The sequence below is a fragment of the Schistocerca americana genome, chromosome 5 (genome assembly GCF_021461395.2).
Source record: "Schistocerca americana isolate TAMUIC-IGC-003095 chromosome 5, iqSchAmer2.1, whole genome shotgun sequence".
NCBI lineage: Eukaryota > Metazoa > Arthropoda > Insecta > Orthoptera > Acrididae > Schistocerca > Schistocerca americana.
Window position 1 is genome coordinate 170596501 of NC_060123.1, and position 20386 is coordinate 170616886.

At 41.0% G+C, this 20386-nt stretch overlaps 1 protein-coding gene across 2 annotated transcripts in view; it reads left to right on the forward strand.

The window, feature by feature from the left end:
- The window catches only part of LOC124615469 (baculoviral IAP repeat-containing protein 6-like), a 144836-nt gene that overhangs the window by 40722 nt on the left and 83728 nt on the right, over nt 1–20386 (forward strand). For both annotated transcript variants that reach the window (XM_047143382.1, XM_047143383.1), the window contains exon 2: nt 17429–19710. In XM_047143382.1, coding sequence (XP_046999338.1) covers nt 17481–19710 — 2230 coding nt within the window. In that variant the 5' untranslated portion in view covers nt 17429–17480. The remainder of the gene's footprint in view (nt 1–17428; nt 19711–20386) is intronic.

Here is a 20386-nt window from a genome sequence, read left to right on the forward strand (position 1 = left end):
CATTTCTGCTGTCGTCATTTCTGCTGTCGTCATTTCTGCTGTCGTCATTTCTGCTGTCGTCATTTCTGCTGTCGTCATTTCTGCTGTCGTCATTTCTGCTGTCGTCATTTCTGCTGTCGTCATTTCTGCTGTCGTCATTTCTGCTGTCGTCATTTCTGCTGTCGTCATTTCTGCTGTCGTCATTTCTGCTGTCGTCATTTCCGCTGTCGTCATTTCCGTTTGGCGGTGGTCCACATTTTGCTGGACTGTCCTGACCTAGCTATGCTGCGGTGGACTTTTTTTAATCTCCATTACTCACTGCCCCTGATGTTGGGAGAGGATGCCTCAGAGGCTGTCTTATTTCCCTTTTATTCGTGAAGGAGGCTTTTACCACATTCTTTAAGGGAAGACTACTTTGCCTTATTGGCCCACTGAGGGGTTGGAGAACACTAATGCCTCCTCTGCACATACTGGGCTGTGGCTGTCTTCTTCCCCCCCCCCCTTCCCCCCCTCTTGTGTGGTCCATTAGGCTTTTTCATGTTTTGTCTCTCTGCTTCTCTTGCGCTCTCCATGTTGCTAGTCTTTCGTAGGCACCCTCTGACTGGTATACCTCTGGTAAATGGTGGGGGCTGGGGGATGTGTGTCCCCTCATTGCACTCTTTCAGGCACTTCTGGCTGCTCCCTATATGGAGTACCTTGCCTGCCTTTCTTACTCTGCTCCCTTTTGTTTTGTTCCTTATCTCATCTTTGTTGACCTTAGGGTTTTCTTCCCCAGTCATGTAGACCTGCCTGTTTGAGAGAAAAAAGGACTGCTGACCTAGTAGTTTGGTCCCTTTAATCAACCAACCAACTATGCAAACAGTACCGTGGAGGCATGACTGTGACATTTCACACATTATATGTGAGCTATAAGCTCCACTGATGAAGTGTGGTGCAGAGTACATGGACATGCTGAAAAGAAATCTCTCCAAATTTCTCATGTAAAAACTCTTAAAGCTTTTTAAGTGTTAAAATTCTACATCTCTCTTCTTTGTATCTACATGTTTGTAGCCCTCTGCCACTAGAGGGTTCCGAATTATAGCATGTAATGTAGTGGTGTTGGGTGAGAAGCAGTGTACTGTACTGTACTGTAATGGAATTTCGAATTTGAAGAGTTCATTCACAGGTGGAGTACCCTCTCCTTCAACATAACACTGCCAGGCTGCATGTGAATGCTGTGACAATCAGATGCCTGGTGTTCACTTTCGTCAATCATCCACCATGCATTCCGGACTTGGGGACTTCACTTTGATACTGATGGAGCAGTGATGAGGTTGTGGCTCCTACGACAAAGTCAAACCTTCTATAGTGAATGTACCAACAAACTGGTCTCTTGTAGAGAGAAATGTATTTGTCGCCAGGGTGACTATGACTATGTTTAGAAACAAATATGTGGATACGAAGAATAGACGTAGAATGTTAACAATGTTTGTTTCATTTAAAAAGCCTTAATAGTTTTCACATAAAATCAGAGGGGTTACTTTCAGCACCCCGTCATATGTTCTTTTTTACGCCATACTAGCAGACTTGGAATTAACGAGTCCCAGGATGACGGCTGTGACTGTGAGTCATCGGCTGATTAGTTGTGTTGGCTGCTGGACGATGTACAGATATCAGTGTTGATATTGAACTTTTTCTAAGTGGAAGCAGTTATTTCAAACACATTGGCTGTTTATAAGACCTCATTGAGTGACAGAAAATTGAGAGAAATGTAACCTTGCAATCGTGTCACAAATTAGAGGTAGTGACATAAGACCTGAATGGTGTATTGCTGTAGAGTCATATGAAATGCACCATGTGGGTTTGTGCCATTCATCAGAATGTGAACCTAATGCTTTTTAGTAGTATTGTCCAATGCTTCTGACAGTATGCAGTACAGAATTTTTTTTAAAAAATGCATTTTCCACCAGTGCAACAGTTGTCTTAAGGAAGAGCTGCTTAGGAACCGCACATCTCTGTTTCGTACAAATATGTTGACAAAACTGTTGATGTAAGATACAAACTGTGGGTACAGAGTGCAGACCACTTGAGAACAAAAAACTACTGTACCTGCATGTTTTTGTTCTTATGTGCTTTTTTGTAGGATTTATGCCAAAAACTAGAAAGTTTTTTTTTTTCTTTTGTATGTACCTGTGAATGACTTAGTGCTTTCGCTGTTTTACAGTTATGAGGGAAAATCTATGGAAAACCTACAGTCACTTAGCACAGAAAAAGTGTATTTTCGCCTACGAAAAAGCATATTTTTTAAACGGGATATCCGGGAATAATCCGGGATTTTTTTCCTTGTCCCCGTATACTGTATGCACCCTGTTTCAGAATTGAGCTGATTATGATAGGGTGTAAGATGGAGTTTGCACAAATGTTCTGAATTCTGTAGTGAACTCGTGCCCCTTGATACAACTTTGAGGCTGTGGCTGTTTGAATGACGGCATTTGGGGCTTTTACCATCGGTAACATTTATCTCCTTCCCAATGATGGAGTGCCTCAGAATATAGTGTCTGCATTGGTCTCTGTCCCCCCCCCCCCCCCCCTCCCCCTGCCCCACCTTTCCTAACCTTGGGAGACTTCAGGGCCCATAACCCTTTTTACGTGGAACCACAATCACTGGGTGCATTAAGTACATTGAAAAATTATTGGCCGATCTTGATCTTTGTGTCTTGATTACTGGTGCCTCCATACACTTCCATGTGGCACATGGAACTTATTCAGTCATTGATCTTTCTATTTGCAGCCCTAGTCCTGCCTCACCCACCTACTGGAGGGTCCATGATGACCTCTGTGGTAGCGGTCACTTCCCAGTTTTCTTCTCTCCCTCATGCCAATCCCCTGGGCACCTGCGTAGTTGGGCTCTTTACAGTGTCAACTGGGATACTTTCACCTCCACTGTCATCCTGAGCTCCCCACTAAATTGGAGGTGTTGACGAGGCTGTCTAGAATGCAACAGGAGCCATTCTCCAGAATGAGATTTTCACTCTGCAGCAGTGTGTGCGTTGATGTGAAACTTCCTGGCAGATCAAAACTGTGTGCCAGACCGAGACTCGAACTCGAGACCTTTGCCTTTAAATGGCTCCATGACTCAGTTTGCCAGAATGCTGGAAACAATGTGTTTAAACCATTGGTCCATGTACACCACCTTTGCAGGTTTGGACAAAGATCAGACGCCTCTATGGATACCAGTCCTCTGCAAAGTGTACTTGGTATTTCCTTAAACGGTGCCGTTTGCTCTGCATTATGCTTGAGCCTGTGTCTATCAATGTCCTTAAACAACGGATTGAGTAGCTGCACTTCTTTCACTACATGCCACTTGAAGGCCTATAATGCTCCATTCAGTGAGTGGGAATTTTTTTGCCTGATACAGCCCCAGGACCAGACAACATCCACAACCAAATGTTCAAACACCTGTCAGTGGATTGCCAGCATCATCTCCTTACCAAAATGATCACACCACATCCTCTGTATCTCACGTGAGAGGGGTCTCCAGGCTAGAACTTTTTGTCCCATCATATTTTCCAAGTTAGGGTACGTGCTTTCCACAGTACCCTCCCATAGCTAAGAGAGAGGAGTCCCACAGCACTCTGTAATAAGTGTCCTCTTTTTCATGGCTGTCAATGGTGTAGTGGCAGCTGTGGTGTTTTCAGTATCATACTCCTTGTATGCTGACAGTTTTTGCTTTTACTGTTGCTCCTGGATCTCAGTTTCTCTGTGGTGTATTTTATAGACATTTCTCCATGTCCCTGGTTTTAGCCGTCTTCTCTTACGTCGATTGGGATTGGCATGTAGTCATATTACTCTCCTCTGCCTTCGTATTCTATAGTTAAATGCTAACTGCAGGGCGCCATTCGAAAGGTGCAGTCATGGCCCTTCACCCGCGGCTTTCAGTCCCTCCCCTTCCCAAAGACTCGTGTCGTGCACTTTCGATGTTGTACTATTCATCCACAACCAGTACTTAAACTCAATGACCAATTACTCAATGCAGTGGAGCCTTCCTTCTTTTTCGGATTGGTTTTTGATGCCCAGCTGACGTGGCTTACCCATTTTTGCCATCTTCAGCAGAAGTGCTACTTATACCTTAATACATCTCAGTAACACCAGCCGTGGTGCAGATTGTGCTACCCTTCTGCAGCTTTACAAAGCCCTGATTCAATTCCATCTCGATTATGGGAGTCTGGGGTATGGTTTTGCATCACCCTCAACATTGTGGTCACTGGACCCGATACACCACTGTGGGGTCCGACTTGCAACTGGAGCCTTTCAAACTAGTCCTGTGAACAACATACTTGCGGTGGCTGGGGTTCCTCCACAATGGATCAGGCTCAAGCAACAGCTATTTGATTATGCTATATGTATTTGCAGCTCTTCAAACCATGCAAACTACTGTGTCCTTTCTCCTAGCAGGGAGATCACCTCCCTCAACAGGGACTCAGAACTGGGGGCACAATTATAGCTAGACTACAGTGTCTCTGCTGCTTTGAACTCAAACTTACCCCCTATCACCTCTTGTCAGCGAACAATCAAATATGTCACCATGGTGTGTATCCCAATGTCGTATCTGTCACGATTTATCCTTTGGATAAAAAGATTCAATTGAGACCCTTGGTGTTTCGCCACCTGTTTCTGGATGTTCTCCATGCATTTCCAGGTTTGGAAGTGGAATTAAGTGACAGCTCAACGGTCGATGGACAAACTGATTTTGCTCAATAGATGCAGTGTCTCTACTGGTGAATTGGTGGCAGTCAAACTAACTCTTTGGTGATGCTTGTTCTTGCACTGGCAAGACGTTTCTAATCTGCAGCAAATCCCTGAGCAGCCTTTGGGCTATGGATCAGTGCCACCCTAGTAACCCGTTAATCTTGACTATCCAGGATCTCCATCAAGCTGGACAGCCAGTCGTCTTTGTGTGGACTCCTGGACATGCTGGAATCTCGGGGAATAAACATACCGACCGCTTGACAAAGTTGGCTACCAGGATGCCGATTTTGGAAATGAGATCCTATAACTGGACCATCGGTAGACTCTAACATTGTTAATTGTTGGGTGTCTGGAGCTCTGAATCTACATCTACATTTATACTCTGCAAGCCACCCAACGGTGTGTGGCAGAGGGCACTTTACGTGCCACTGTCATTACCTCCCTTTCCTGTTCCAGTCACGTATGGTTCGCGGGAAGAACGACTGTCTGAAAGCCTCCGTGGGCACTCTAATCTCTCTAATTTTACATTCGTGATCTCCTCGGGAGGTATAAGTAGGGGGAAGCAATATATTGGATACCTCATCCAGAAACGCACCCTCTCGAAACCTGGCGAGCAAGCTACGCCGCGATGCAGAGCGCCTCTCTTGCAGAGTCTGCCACTTGAGGTTGCTAAACATCTCTGTAACGCTATCACGGTTACCAAATAACCCTGTGACGAAACGCGCCGCTCTTCTTTGGATCTTCTGTATCTCCTCCGTCAGACCGATCTGGTACGGATCCCACACTGATGAGCAATACTCAAGTATAGGTCGAACGAGTGTTTTGTAAGCCACCTCCTTTGTTGATGGACTACATTTTCTAAGGACTCTCCCAATGAATCTCAACCTGGTACCCGCCCGCCTTACCAACAATTAATTTTATATGATCATTCCACTTGAAATCGTTCCGCACGCATACTCCCAGATATTTTACAGAAGTAACTGCTACCAGTGTTTGCTCCGCTATCATATTATCATACAGTAAAGGATCCTTCTTTCTATGTATTCGCAATACATTACATTTGTCTATGTTAAGGGTCAGTTGCCACTCCTGCATCAAGTGCCTATCCGCTGCAGATCTTCCTGCATTTCGCTACAATTTTCTAATGTTGCAACTTCTCTGTATACTACAGCATCATCCGCAAAAAGCCGCATGGAACTTCCGACACTATCTACTAGGTCATTTATATGTATTGTGAAAAGCAGTGGTCCCATAACACTCCCCTGTGGCACGCCAGAGGTTACTTTGTCTGTAGACGTCTCTCCATTGATAACAACATGCTGTGAATGGTGTGCCCTGGACTCCCCAAATAAACTGAAGGCAATAAAGGGGACCAAGACAGTGTAGCAGTCTTCCCTTCGTGCTTCTCACAGAGAATCCTCTGTCCTCTGGTGGCTATGCATTTGCCGTACTCGGCTGACCCACAGGCATGTTCTCCTAAGTGAGGACCCATCTTACTGCTGATCTGGTGCCTGCCTGATGGTAGCTCACATCCTGCTAGACTGCCCAAATTTGGCTGCTTTGTGGAGATATCTTACACTTCCTGACTCATGACCTCTGGTGCCAGCAACAGTGCCAAAGCAGCTGACCTGGTTTTATATTTCACCTGCAAAGGTGGTGTCTACTCCCCTGTGAGACTAACATATATCACGTCTTTGGCCTCATTGACCACCTGAGGGATTGGAGGGGCACCCATTGCCTGCTCTAGCCCAGGGGTTCATTTTCTTTAATGGTTGGTCGTGGTTTATGTTGTTGTGGTTTGTTTTATTTGTCTGTGTTGCTCATTTCCTTGGGGTAACACACAGTGAGTTGTGCTGGTGAGATGGTGCGTCTCCCTCCGCATGCTCTGTGGACCTCCGTCATTGTGGGCAAGTGGCTCACCCACCTTACCCCCTTGTACTTCTCCTTGATTTTATCTCTCTTGTCTTGTATCTTCCTTAGTTGGGCTTCCCAGGATTTGTCTTTTGCATCCTCCTCCTTGAGGGTTATTCCTGGTTCGATACATATAGAATGAAGGAACTGATAACCTTGCAGTTTGGCCCCTTAAACTCCTTCAACCAACAAAGCAACCAAAGCATTTCTGAGAAACTGGTAAACCTGGATTTTTTTTGGGTGATTCTGCATCTGTGTATCCCTGGAGGAAATAAAAAAAATTGTTTAATCATGACAAACGTTTATCTTTCCTTCTGTGTAAATGACACAAAGGCAATTAGGGTTGGTGTGCACTGAAGAACATGATATATGTTCGTCTAGTTAACGGACTTCTTTTCCCCCAGAAATGTGGCCCATCAATGTTGCAGTGATTTGTAGTGTCATTTGCAACATTGGAATTGTCTGCTAAAGTTCCATCCCGTGCATAATGGATCCAGTAGATGAAAGCTGTTGAGTGGTGCAGTTTAATGGGTCATTCAGTGGTGACAATAGACCTCCATTAGTTAAAAAGTTCTACAGAGAATTTATGAATGAAATAATGAGAGAACAAATGTGGTGGTGGTGGTGGTGGTGGTGGTGGTGGTGGTGGTGGTGGTGTAGTAATGCCTGCAGTTATAGTGACAATAGTATTGTTACTTTTGTAGTGAGTTGAGAAGCAGTAAAAAAATAGTATCCTGGAAGAGTATGTGGCTAATACGGGGTGTTCGAAAAGTCTCTCCGCAGTGCCGTATGATTGTTGGCTGCGCATGCCATATCCTGCACTGAATATACCAAAATGAAACTCTGTGAAATAAAAGTTATTAATTTATTGAATATTTATTTTTACTTACAAATTTTCACATAAAATGTTGAAAGTACCCCCCCCCCCCCCCCCTGTTGTTGAATACACAGTTCAATTCATCTAATCATGTTTCCAAACACAAGCTGTAGCATTTCTTCTGTAACAGAAGCAGTGAAAGTGGATATTGAAGTTTTCAATTCATCAGCAGTTTTTGGACGGTTTTTATAGACAGTTGCTTTTGCTGCACCCCAGAAGAAAAAGTCAGGTGGTGTTAGTCAGGCGATCATGGAGGCCAACGTCCCTGTGAAATTATGTGATCACCAAAAACATCTGCAAGCAGTAACATTGAAATGCGAGCTGTATGCGTGGTTTCACCATCTCGTTCAAAATAACCGTTCAGTATTTCACTTAACACAAGTTCTCCTATGAATGGGTACAGAATATCACTGCAGTATCGTTGTGCATTTATTGTTTTGTTGAAAAATATGGGACCCTCAATCCGACGTCTAGAAATTGCAATCCAAACTTCTATTTTCACAGAATGAAGTGGTTCCTCATGAATACACAGTGGATTTACAGTACTCCACATACGAGAATTTTGAGAGTTCATGTACCCGGATAAATGAAACCATGCCTCATCAGTGAAAACCATTTCATTAAGAATATCCCTTCCATTCTGTTGAACGAAAGTTATGAACCATTGACAATAATGCAGTCTCTTACCATGATAAGTATTTTTCAGTTCTTGCATGAATGTCACTTTGTATGGGAAAAGTTCTAATTTTTTCCTTGCTGTGTGGTCTGCTCAAACACTAACATAGATTTCCTGGGTGAGTTTTCTTACTGACTTGTTCACTCTTGGACATTTTATCGGAAATATCGAGTAGTTTATCCTCAGACAACCACTTCTCTGTACATCTGACACTGAACCCGTCCTTCTGAAATTTGTTAAACAAATCTCGCACAGTATCGCGATGTGGGAGTGTTGTCTTCAGGAAAACTGAATTAAATGTAAGAAACTGTAACTGTGCATTTACTTCCAGCTTTGAACACTTGTTTGACTAAAAACACACATTCTTCAATGATTAGCATTTTAACAGTGACAGACGAAAAACGTTCACGTCAATACGTAACGACACACACCAACGATACTACTGACGCTGGCTAAGATAAACGAAATAGTGGAATGTTGGGAGAGTCCACTTGATGGGAAGTAACCCAGGCATGCGCGGCTAATAATCATACGACACTCCAGAGAGACTTTTTGAACACCTCGTAGTTGCTGTCATTATGCACAGAGGCACATAAAATTGTTTATTATTTAGTTACCAGTGTTATAGACTTTAATGTGGATGAGTAGATATATGAAGCTAGAGTGTGAATGCTGGAGACCAATCTGCTGTGCACTCTTAATACATCATGTCATTGTGTGTAATATATTGTTTGCATGATATAACCAAAACTTAACAAAATAAACTACATAAGAAAAAAAACATTTGCCCAAAATGCCCACTTTAGGGTGTAACACTTGTCAGTATCGATTTTGTTGCTATGTTTATTGTTTCGAAAACCCAGTTCTTAGGATCATACAGCAACACATCAACCATGATACTTGTTCTGATGTCAAAGGAGGTTGTGTTTCAACATTGGTGCATGTGCACAATAGTGTCTGCTGTTGCCTGAAAAACTAGACATTTCAGATTATTTTCAAAGAAATACTTCATTTGTGAGTATCTGGTAACTAAGTTTGCTTGGAATTTGGCAACCATAATCACGCCATTGTTAAAGCCCAGATTCAAAGAGAAGAGTGGCTTTGAACTTCATTGTTGTCATCAAGTGCCACATTCAATGTTTTAGAATGCAACACACATCGCATAAACTGATACAAAGGGAGCTGGGTAACAAACCAAATAAAATGTAATTGCATTGTCATTATGGGTATATATTAGAAAATGAAATAATGGGTACTAAACTTTTTTCTTTTTTTGGGGGGGGGGGGGGGGGTGAATTATTAAAATAACTTGTTATGTTACAGATAAATGTCAATGTATAAGGGGCCAATCAATCAAAATCACTGTGAGCATTGAGACGATCATCCAAATGATGCACCAGGTGGAAAATACCCCTTTAGTAAAACAGTGTTCTGCTGTGTGTAGTCGTCATAACTGTCTGCTGCACATCATCAGACAGTTATGATTGACCCTTCAAGGCCTTAAGGGACTGAAGGCCTTAAAGGGTGGGTGCTAGCGGTGTCTCCCATGAAGGTTGGCGTAATTTCTGCATTGAGACATTTGCGATATAGGGGCTTGCATTGTAATGAGGCAGCAGCACCCTTGGTGAACTATTTCACAATGGTGGTTTTAGACAGACATGCTGCCCCATCCACATTCTTCATTCTCCGGTGGACCGAGGGATGTCTATCGATGTTTGTCCTTTGGCAGAAAAAATAACAGAACGTTGGTCCTATTTGGTAATAACGTTGCCATAGTTCTCGTTTCCTCATTTACTGCGGCCACGTCAGACACGAATGCCACACTAATCCCTTGTCTACATGTTGGTGCTTACGTACCCACATCAGTCCTGCTACATAGCATATACAGTGAAACAGTGCCCTCAAACTAACTTTTTAATCGCCCCTTTTATTTGTCACAGGTTGATTTACAAATTAGGACACCATTATAAGACAAACATGTCATTTGTAAAATTTTGTGAAACTGTGAAAACTTGTGGTATGAAATTTCTGTGTTTAACTGCAGTTGTAATGGTTAAATTTAGAATATTTATATGCTCAGCCAATAATATTTTAAGTTTTGTTTAATAGTATTAACCAGTAAGTGTTCTTAATATACCAAACGTTTCTTTTACTGCATGTAAGCTTTTCTATATTATGTAAATTGAAGGAGGAGGGGAGGGAAGGATTTCATATGTCATCTCCATCAGGACTTTATGCGCAGTCAGCTGCGACAAGTGAAAATGTGTGCTGGGCCTGGATTCAGATGGGGTATCGCCTGCTTACTAGGTAGTTACGTTAACCATTGCACCACACAGACACAGCATTCATTGCAATTACACGGAATATCTTGGTATGCCCCTCAGCAGATAGGTGGCATTAGGTGAGAATGTGGATCATCTGAGAGGGTTACCAAGATAGTGCATGCAATTGTGATAAACACAATGTCTGGGTGATGGAGTGGTTAATGCAGCTGCCTGGTAAGCAGATTGTGGGTTTGAGTCCCAGTCTGGCACACATTTTCACTTGCCATCGCAAACTCCTTATAAAGTCCAATGCAGCTGACACAATGAAATCCTTTCCTCCACACTTGCCAGATCTAGCCCCTTAGATTCAGTTTGACTGTAGGGAACAAAAATGTCCCAGGGGGCCACGTTGAGCAAACATAGTGGTTGTCCAGCAGGGTGATGCTGCATTTCTCCCTTTCCCCCACCTCCACCTTCAATTTACGTAATACATGTTACAGCTGTGGATTCTGTGTTGTCTGTTCTTACGGACATGTCCAAAAGAACATAAACTACACATTCATATATACGTAAGCTTTTCTATGAAGCCGCTTCTTACTTATCGTGACTACCCCATACGCAGTGCATTACAGTATTTAGTTTTTTATTTTGTTCTCTGAATTAAGTGACACTGTCAGGGGGGCTTTGCATTCTTTGTTCACAGTAAAAGTAAACGAGAAAAGAAACTAAACGGGAATTGCAGCGACACAGCTGTCAGCACCCTCACATAATACGGTGTAGCATTTTATAATGAGAATTACTTATGAAGTCAAACAATTTTTAAACGGTGTAGCAATCAAATAACTGGACTGGTGCTACAAAACACTTTGATTACCAATTACATTACATCTTCCATGTATTGTCCTTGTCGAGCCCTTCAATGCTCCATTTGAATTTTCCATTTGTTCAGAGAAGTACTGGAAGTTTGCTTCTGCCAGTTTGTTGAGAACGTCGATCACTTTTGCTTTCACAGCCTCCACACTTGCCAGATCTAGCCCCTTAGATGCAGTTGTGACTGTAGGGAACAAAAATGTTCCAGGGGGCCACGTTGAGCAAATACAGTGGTCGTCCAGCAGGGTGATGCTGCATTTCACAATGAATGTGTTATCAGACAAGGTGGAATGGGCTGGCACACCAGATTTTTCTCTCTTTACTCATTCACTGTGAACGGCAGTCAGAATCTCAATGTTATAATGTTGACTGCCTAATTTTCAAGGACCCTTTTGGTATAGTCCATATCAATTCAGGCAGGCTAGGAAAAATCTTAAATTCATAGTCTCGGATGTTATTGAATTTAGCATATGTTAAAATGAAGGACTAAGTAAGGAACACACGTTTTTTTGTTTTCTCCAAAAAAAGTTTCTGCTCAGAGATACAGTCCTCCAAAGCTGACACTGCGCGTACCATTTTGAAGATGTGAATTTTGGAAAAAATTTTAAAAAGCTGTATCTCTAGAACAGTTGTAGGTATTTTGTTAGTGGTTTTTTTAATTTGAAAGATAATTGCTTTATGATTACAAAGAAAGCCTCCATGTGGACTTAACTGTCAAAGTTCTGTTACTATAGCATTCTGAACTTTTTATAATGTACGGAAAAAACTTTTTTCAAAAATGCCAATCCGTTATTTTTTCCTGTTGATTAATACCATATGGTTCTACATTCCCTGAAAAGGAGAGCTCCCACTTTCAGGTTGAACAGCTTTTATAAACAATTGAAATTTTAGCCCTACATAAAACTTGTCATATTATCACATAAAAGGCTCTTGAAAATCAAGAGCGCTGTGGATGTGTAATATTTCATGACTCTCGTAAAATCCTCAGCATTCTTAATCACAGCTGTCTGGAAAGATTGTTTTGTAGTGCATAAAATGTACCTTTTCACTCACAATTTTTTGACCTTCAACTGTTGTAATTATAGTGTCTTCTTTTGTTGGCACTCTGGTAAGAATAGTACCATTAACCCACTCAGTTGGCACAAGCGACTTACTCAGTTCAAACAACTGGTAACAATTTTTAAAATGACTAGGAGCACCATCAGAAATAATGATCTTCTCTGCCTCTGTTTGCAGTTGAATTTTGCGCATTGCTAGTAAAGCATGTGCTGAGTCATGTCCTGTGTCATCACTTACAACTGCAACATTTGTAGTCTTGTTTCGAAAATATTTCACTCCTGTAAAAATTGAAACCTATTCATTACTCCAATGATACCCTTGTACTTCCTGTGGAGAATTATGGAGCAGTTCTCAGCAAAATCACAGTGAAGCACTTAACATAGTTCTTCAGCCTGTACACACCCTTTCACTTCTGCAATGTGGTGTTGTTGTTGTTGCAATTTCTTTACATCCTTCCTCCTCTGGTGGGAGGATCCACCATTCTGTGAAGTTTGTGGTGTGCTGCTTTCAGTTCAGCATATTGTGGCTAGATGTGGCCTGTATACTGATATTAGGGAGGCCCTCAGTCTCACTGGAGATCCAGCAGATACCGATACCAGTGTTAAAAGAGTGGTGAAATTTTGTGAACTGTCAGGCCTCATCCCTAAATTGGTGGGGAAGGGCAGCAATCTGTAATACGTTATAAACTGATCTACATATGGGGACAGCCTTCGTCCACACCCATGAGATTGGCATGTTGACTTTTCGTCAGGGCACTGATGACCAAGATGTTGAGTGCCCCCTCAACTGCAATAATAATAATGATGATGATGATGATGATGATGATGATAACAACTTCAGATGCTGGTTTGTTACTGCTTTCACTGACTGTTTACAAAGTTCACAAATGAAACTGCCGAAGGCAACAGTTTTCTTAATTCGTTTATTTTCATCCCATGTTACAAGTGTAACTTCTGCAGAGTTACCTGCTACGTCTTCCAGGCCGAGTGTGTGTAAAGGCAGTCCTATCTTTCCAGGGTAGGCACCACATTCTTCAAACAGAGAAGTCTCTTGCTTTACGTTGCAGACTACTAATGACTTGACACGCCCAGCCAAGGTGTCCTATGTCACGTGCTCCAGTAAGTTCTTCAAAGTTACCGCACAAAGTTCAAAAATCGAGCAGTATACACATAAACAGACATCTCTAGGTGGGTGTGAAACTACCCACTTTGGTTGTAGTGCATAAAATGTACCTCTTCACTTCACAATTTTTTGACCTTAAACTGTTACGGTTATAGTGTCTTCTTTTGTTGCCACTCTGGCAAAGAACAATACCATTTACCTTCCAGATAAAATGACTGCACTATTTGAACTTGAGCTGCTTCTACATTAATGATCATAATAGATATATGGTCTTCCAAAGACACCTTTTACAGACCTCACATTTCTTGATTTGTCTACCATATATTTTGATACTGATAGAATGTGGTTCAAAATTGTTTTCTTTGAAAATGTCCCTGGAATAGTAGTTAAAACTTGTGCCTTTCACTGTAGGATGCACAGTATTCAACAGTTGAATTGATATTTGTGAAAAATTCCTGGCAAGAGGTATAAGAGTGCTTTTGATCATTTTCTTCTGAAGATGGAATTTCTACTTTGAGGAGAGTGGTCAGTTTTGCTGTAGTGTATTCATCCTTAGCTTTAGTAATTTCTCTGTGCTTCCTTGATGCATAGAGCTTATGACTCAACTTCACCGACAACGATTTCTTAACAGGACATACACCTACCTCTGTAGTTGATTTATTCAGGGTACTTAATTCTTCATCTGTTGATGCAAAATTTGCATCATCTGTACCATGGGAAGCTTCACCTTGTTCAGATACTATCATTGTTCTTATTCTCCCTAAACACTTAAAACACACTAAGTTGTCACTGGCAACATCTTCACTTGTTTAGTCTTCAAATGAGAACACTTATTCTCAACCTGGACAAAGGCTTTTTTTTTCTTTTTTCTTATATATCACTCTTTTTATGGATATACAAATAGTCAACACACTTGACTCTCCTTATAGTATAGTCAGAAGACATTGCACAGTCCTTTTCACAAAGCACACTGCAACTGTGTCGTGTCAACTGACAAATTCTTCACGAAAACACAGAACTCTCTGGATGGTCTCAGATTTCTCAGAAGCCTCTTCAGTAAACAAATTAGCAATGAAAAATTATATTACAGAAACCTGAAATGAACAACCACAAGAAAGAAACTACAACAAAGTGTAAGAAATAACTGCAACAAAGAAAGTGGAAAGAAATAACTGCAACAAAGAAAACAGAAATAAACCTCGTAACAAAGAAATTAACAATACCAGAGAAGTAAAGTTGCTACTCACCATAAAGCAGAGATGCTGAGTCGCAATAGGCACAACAAAAAGATTCACACAATTACAGCTTTAAGCCATTAAGGCCTTTCTCTCTCTCTCTCTCTCTCTCTCTCTCTCTCTCTCTCTCTCTCACACACACACACACACACACACACACACACACCTGTCTGAGTGTGGTTTGTTCGCTGAGGCTGAGGCTGCAGGTGTGTGTGTGTGTGTGTGTGTGTGTGTGTGTGTGTGGGGTGTGTGACAAAGTCCTTAATGGCTGAAAGCTATAATTGTGTGAATCTTTTTGTTGTGCCTATTGCGACTCAGCATCTCCGCTTTATGGTGAGTAGCAACTTTCGTGCTCTGGTATTGTTACATTCCATCCTGGATTTTCCATTGTTTGATTTTAACAAAGAAATTAGTAAGAAACAACTTCAGTGAAGACCTACATTACACATGAAAGTTAAAAAAAAATGATTTTTAAAATAAAACCTGTCCAACTTAAAAGTGGAAGCTCTCCTTTACAGAGACTACCTTCTTGAAGTGATACGGATTATGCCTCTCTGAATCATAGGTAAAGAAACTGCAATTATTCTGTAGCAGTTTTCCCTAGTTTCACAACAAAATTGAGGTTAATGTGTTGCTCCATCTGAACTCTTTGCATTTTCCACCTAGACACTAGCACCAAAATATCAGCACACATTTGCTACAGTGAGACTGAATAATGTTAACTGGGACCCCTCAAGCCCAGGACAGGGAGCATCAGCTGACACAACCATCTTCAAACTTGCCGTGGCGCACTTGCTGTTGGCGGGTAGCAGCACCAATCCACTTATTTGCCACACCTCGTAGTATAATAAGTAGGGGTGATGTGGGACTTTCAAACAGAAAGCTTTAGATTCTTACAGTAATATAAACACTTGATTTCAAGGAAAATATTAAGTGTGATATAGGCAAGTCCAAGGTAAAACAAGCAAGCAACGGAATTGATATAGATAATTACAATACTGTAGTTCAGGCATATAGCAGTGGGTAGAAAGATAAACAAGAATTAAATATAGCAACTCAACCTGTATTTGTTTTGTAGAACACATTCATAAGGTCAGCTACTTTGTTCAAATTCTTGTGTGTGCCCATTTTCCATGCAGTGCCTCTCTTTTATGATTTTCTTTTATTAACTGTCCAGTAATGCACACCAGCAAAAATAAATGAAAAGATATAAATTATTTTCTACACCTTTCATTTCTTCTGAACGACCCCACCAACCTGATTTCCAAAACCACCAGGATACCACAAGAACTATTGGTTTAGCTTAAAAATGTTGAATGATTGTACCTCCTGTCAGAAACTACTGCTCTATCCTGAATTATACCTGCCAACCTCTACAAGGGTAATGATTTAGTAGTATTGTATTGTGAGATGAAATATAGGCCACCTGCTATTCTCTTCGTCCCACACCCAATAGCATTCGTTGTCTGGTCAATATTTTGTTCAGACCTGTTCTAGACACCAAGCAACATGGCCAAGTGGTTAGCGCACTGGACTCACATTTAGGAGGATGATGGTTCAAACCCGTGTCCGACCTTCCTGATTTAGGTTTTCCATGATTTCCCTAAATCACTTCAGGCAAATGGCGGGATGGTTCCTTTGAAAGAGCATGGTCGATTTCCTTCTTCATCCTTCCCTAATCCGATAGGATTGATGATGTTGCTCCTCACCCAAATCAATCAGCCAACTCTTCTTGACCCATTTTGAATCCCCATGGTTCATTTGAAATTTCATCCACTGCTAAATTTGTTCCATGTTCCCTTCTATCAGTGCTAAATCTAGTTCCATCTTTCCTGTGTGAGGTTTCCCATCTGGAGTGTCAGTTTACATGTTACTGCTGCAGCTCTTTATGTTAACATCATGATCAGTAAAATGTTGAGGACAAACGGGCACAGACGAGGAGTCTTATTTATATCTGACAGAAGTTGTGGCAGAGCATGCACAAAAACACTTGAGCCATAATCTAGTAGCAGCTTCATTGCCTCAGTTGTTTCCTTTGTCCTGCACCAATCCGGGAATTTGCTCTAGAATGCTTGGTTGGTGGCTTGTACACTCCTTGGCATCAACATTTTCTGAATGGTACCATTGGTTTACCTCCTTTTTGTCTCTTCCAGACTACTACTTCAAGCTCTCCCAATTCTTTACTTTTATTTATCATTTCTCTTTTTTGTATAATCAGTTTTCTTTTCTTTACAGCTCATTCTGATCTGTCGTTACAGTTACGTCTTGCCATTGGCTGTCATTTCTTTCTTTTTTTATGTATGTGTTTGTTTTTCAAATGGTTTCTGTATTTGGAATTCATTGTTGATTTTTTAAACCCTTAACTGATTGTCTTCTACCCATTTCTCTGTTATGTGAGATGAACAGACACTGGTGCTAAAATCTAGCCTCTGTGCAACCTTATCATTTTTGTCTGTTTACTGCTGCATGGTAAGCTGATTAGATTTTTTTTTTTCTGCTTACATTTGATCATACTTTGATTTTGGAGACACACGGTGTTTGTGATTGTCATTTGTTGCACAACTATTTCCTATTAATATAAGTGGCAACACATTCAAAAATTAAACTTTTACTGTAAACTTTTCATTGTAAATACTGTAGTCTATGTTGATATTGGCATATAGCAGACTGCCATACTTAAAGAACATTTTTCTACACTTTGTTTCAGATTGATTTTCGACGGTGAATGTGAAGGGCACAGAGCTCATCCGGATTGGAAAATGGCTGCCCTTTCTACAGAGTCTGTTAAAATAGAAGCAATGGAAGAGCGTCAGGAAATGTTAACAATGAAGAAAATACTACACGAAGAATATGTTCGTTGGTCAGAAGCCAACAGTGGTCATATAAAACTTGTTTCTCAAATTGTTAATGATGGACAAATCTGCTTAGAATTCTCCGTTGGTAATAGTGGGACATTTACCTTGGTTTGTCCATCGGACTACCCTAATCATGAAGACAGTTTTTTCATTGAGAGATCAACACTCCATGGTACATGGTGTGTTGCTCTTAATGAATATATAGTTGATTCTGACTGCTGTCCATCTCTGAAGACTGTGCTGGACAAGGCACTTAGACTGTATCTCAAAGACGAACAGAGTAGTATGTGCAGTAGTTCTGATGACTCTGCAGAAGATGAAGAGATACCTATGGAAGAAGATGAAAGCTATGATGCTGATATCATTATCGAAGAGAAGAAGAAACGATGGCGAAAAAAAGAAGCATCTTTAAGAGCTGTCGACAATAATCCAAAAGCACCTGACATGTTTCAGAACACTTCTAAGGATCATCCTGAACAAGTCTTCAGCAGCTCTGCAGCATCAGGAATCCTGACAAATGATTTGGTTAACATTATGATGTCAGCAAAACGCAGTGGCATAGCAGCAGAACCAGTTGATGACAATATATATCAATGGTATGTTTATCTGTCATCATTCACTCCTGGAGGCCCTTTGGCTCAAGATTTGAATCAGATTAAGGAGCATTTTGGATATAAGTACATACAGCTGCAGCTTGATTTTACAATGGATCTCTATCCATTTTATCCACCAGTTGTTAAAGTTATACGACCTCGTCTTGTGGGCTCCACCATAAACTCTGTTGCAACGTTGGATCTGCTGAAATTGTCCAACTGGAATCCAGCCCGGGATATGAAATCAGTTTTGGAAGAAATCAAGGACTATCTTGATAAGAACAGCAGACTCAATATTAAAACAAAACGAAATGACAGACTTAGGTTCCCTCAGGGAGCTTATTTAGACATTGAAAATCATTTAATGCGCCTAACATTTGTAAGTGAAGTTCCATTATCTAATACAAAGGCTGCTGATAGTTCTGGTTGGACTGCAAAAGTTCCATGTACTAGTGAAAGTGAAATTCCAGTTGTTGCAGGAAAGAAGAAAGATTACAAAAAGACGTGGTTTCCACGTGGTACTGGATACAGTTCATCTACTCAGTCCGGTTGGGATGTGAAAGCATACCTTGCAGCTCAAAAGGAAAAGGATCATCAGATTGAACTAGTTCTCAGAGGAATTCTACGTGAGATTGAAAAAGTTTGTGGGATATCGAAAGGTAGATCTTCATTCCTAGTGTACAACAGTGTTTCATTTCCAACATCTAGCTCATTTGCAAAGTTTGAGACTTCAAGCACAGAAGTTGGAGGTTCTAGTGCAGCTGTTGGAAGTGCAATTGCGAATAATGAAACACCATGCGAAGATATTGAAATGCCTTTAGAGAATTTGAGTGAGAGTGAAAATGTTGAATTATCAGAAGTCTCGTCAGATGATGAAAAGTGGGCTATTGATGGTGTTGAAGAGCTGTGCAGTGTCTTGGCTGATTCTAGTTTGCTACCATTTTTGGAATCCAAATTAAAAGTAACATCATTTCTTGATATCTGTCAACATACTTCAGTCTATCAGCGTGTTGTTGACATTATAAACACCATTGCCACGCAGCCCAAGTTGGTTCCACTCTTATGGCATTTACCTGGCCGGGCTAATTCCATGTATGATTTGATCAGCCAGCTAGAGAAGGAAGCAGAATCAATTGTGTCAAAACTGAAAAAAACTGCTGAGAATGGAACTGCAGGGAATCTAAAAAAGTTTGAGAGAGGAAGGGGAAGGAAATGCACACTGTTTAATGACTGGGCAGGTCACGATTTGTCTCTTGGCATGTATGAGCCACAATTATCGGGGAGAACAGATTCTGATGATGAAATATTTTCAGAAAGTAAAAAACCCATCAATGAGCACACTTTCGCTAATGAATTTTGTCGCATGAGCCAAGCTGTTAAAGAAGCGCTTCAGAATTGTGGGCTGCTAGACAAATCAGCATCAACCAGTGAAGAGGGTGAAACTTCAGAAGGAAGACGTGTTGGTATAAACACCCTTGATGTTGCACGGGCATACAAGGATGCCTTGAAAGACCTGCAGTTTCTTAGTTGTGACATTGACGGTAAGTGGATTCCTTTCAGCACAAATGGAAATGTAATAGTTTTACAGCACATATCAATTCCATCTTGAAGTTTCCAGGGTATAGACATATACTTTGTCAAAATTTGGTTCATATAGAAACTAATTAGTAAATTTTGGGTTATTTATATTTGATTGTAAAGCAAGTGATTTTATCAGTTAGTTTCTTTGTGTTGTCATTACATTCAGTTTCAAATGTGAACTGCATGCCAAACATCTTGTACCCAGAATGATCTACAGACACAGTTACACTGGACCATTTGCCACTCTTATATTACACCAGAAGTAAAGGCAAGAACTGATTAGAATTTTACTCAATGGGGGGCAGAGTACCAAACAAAATAGAACGCAAAGTTGTATAGGCGTGCATATTCTACCTGCAAGCAAGACAAAAAGGATGAAGTTTGATGATAATGTAGAAAGTAAGTATAAATAACACCGCTTATGTAATCACACAGTTTTTAGTAATTGTTCTTAATAGTGTGTCCAGTCACATTGTGACCAACCTTCAGAAGCAGAATACAGTAACCACTTCTTGCAGTGTGGCCCACTGTGTGACATGCAGGAAGAGTCATTGAAGTTCAGAAGGTAGGTGGTCCCATAGATTCTCAATAAAGTTTGAATCTAGGGAGTTTTCGACCAGAAGAGTACAGTAAACT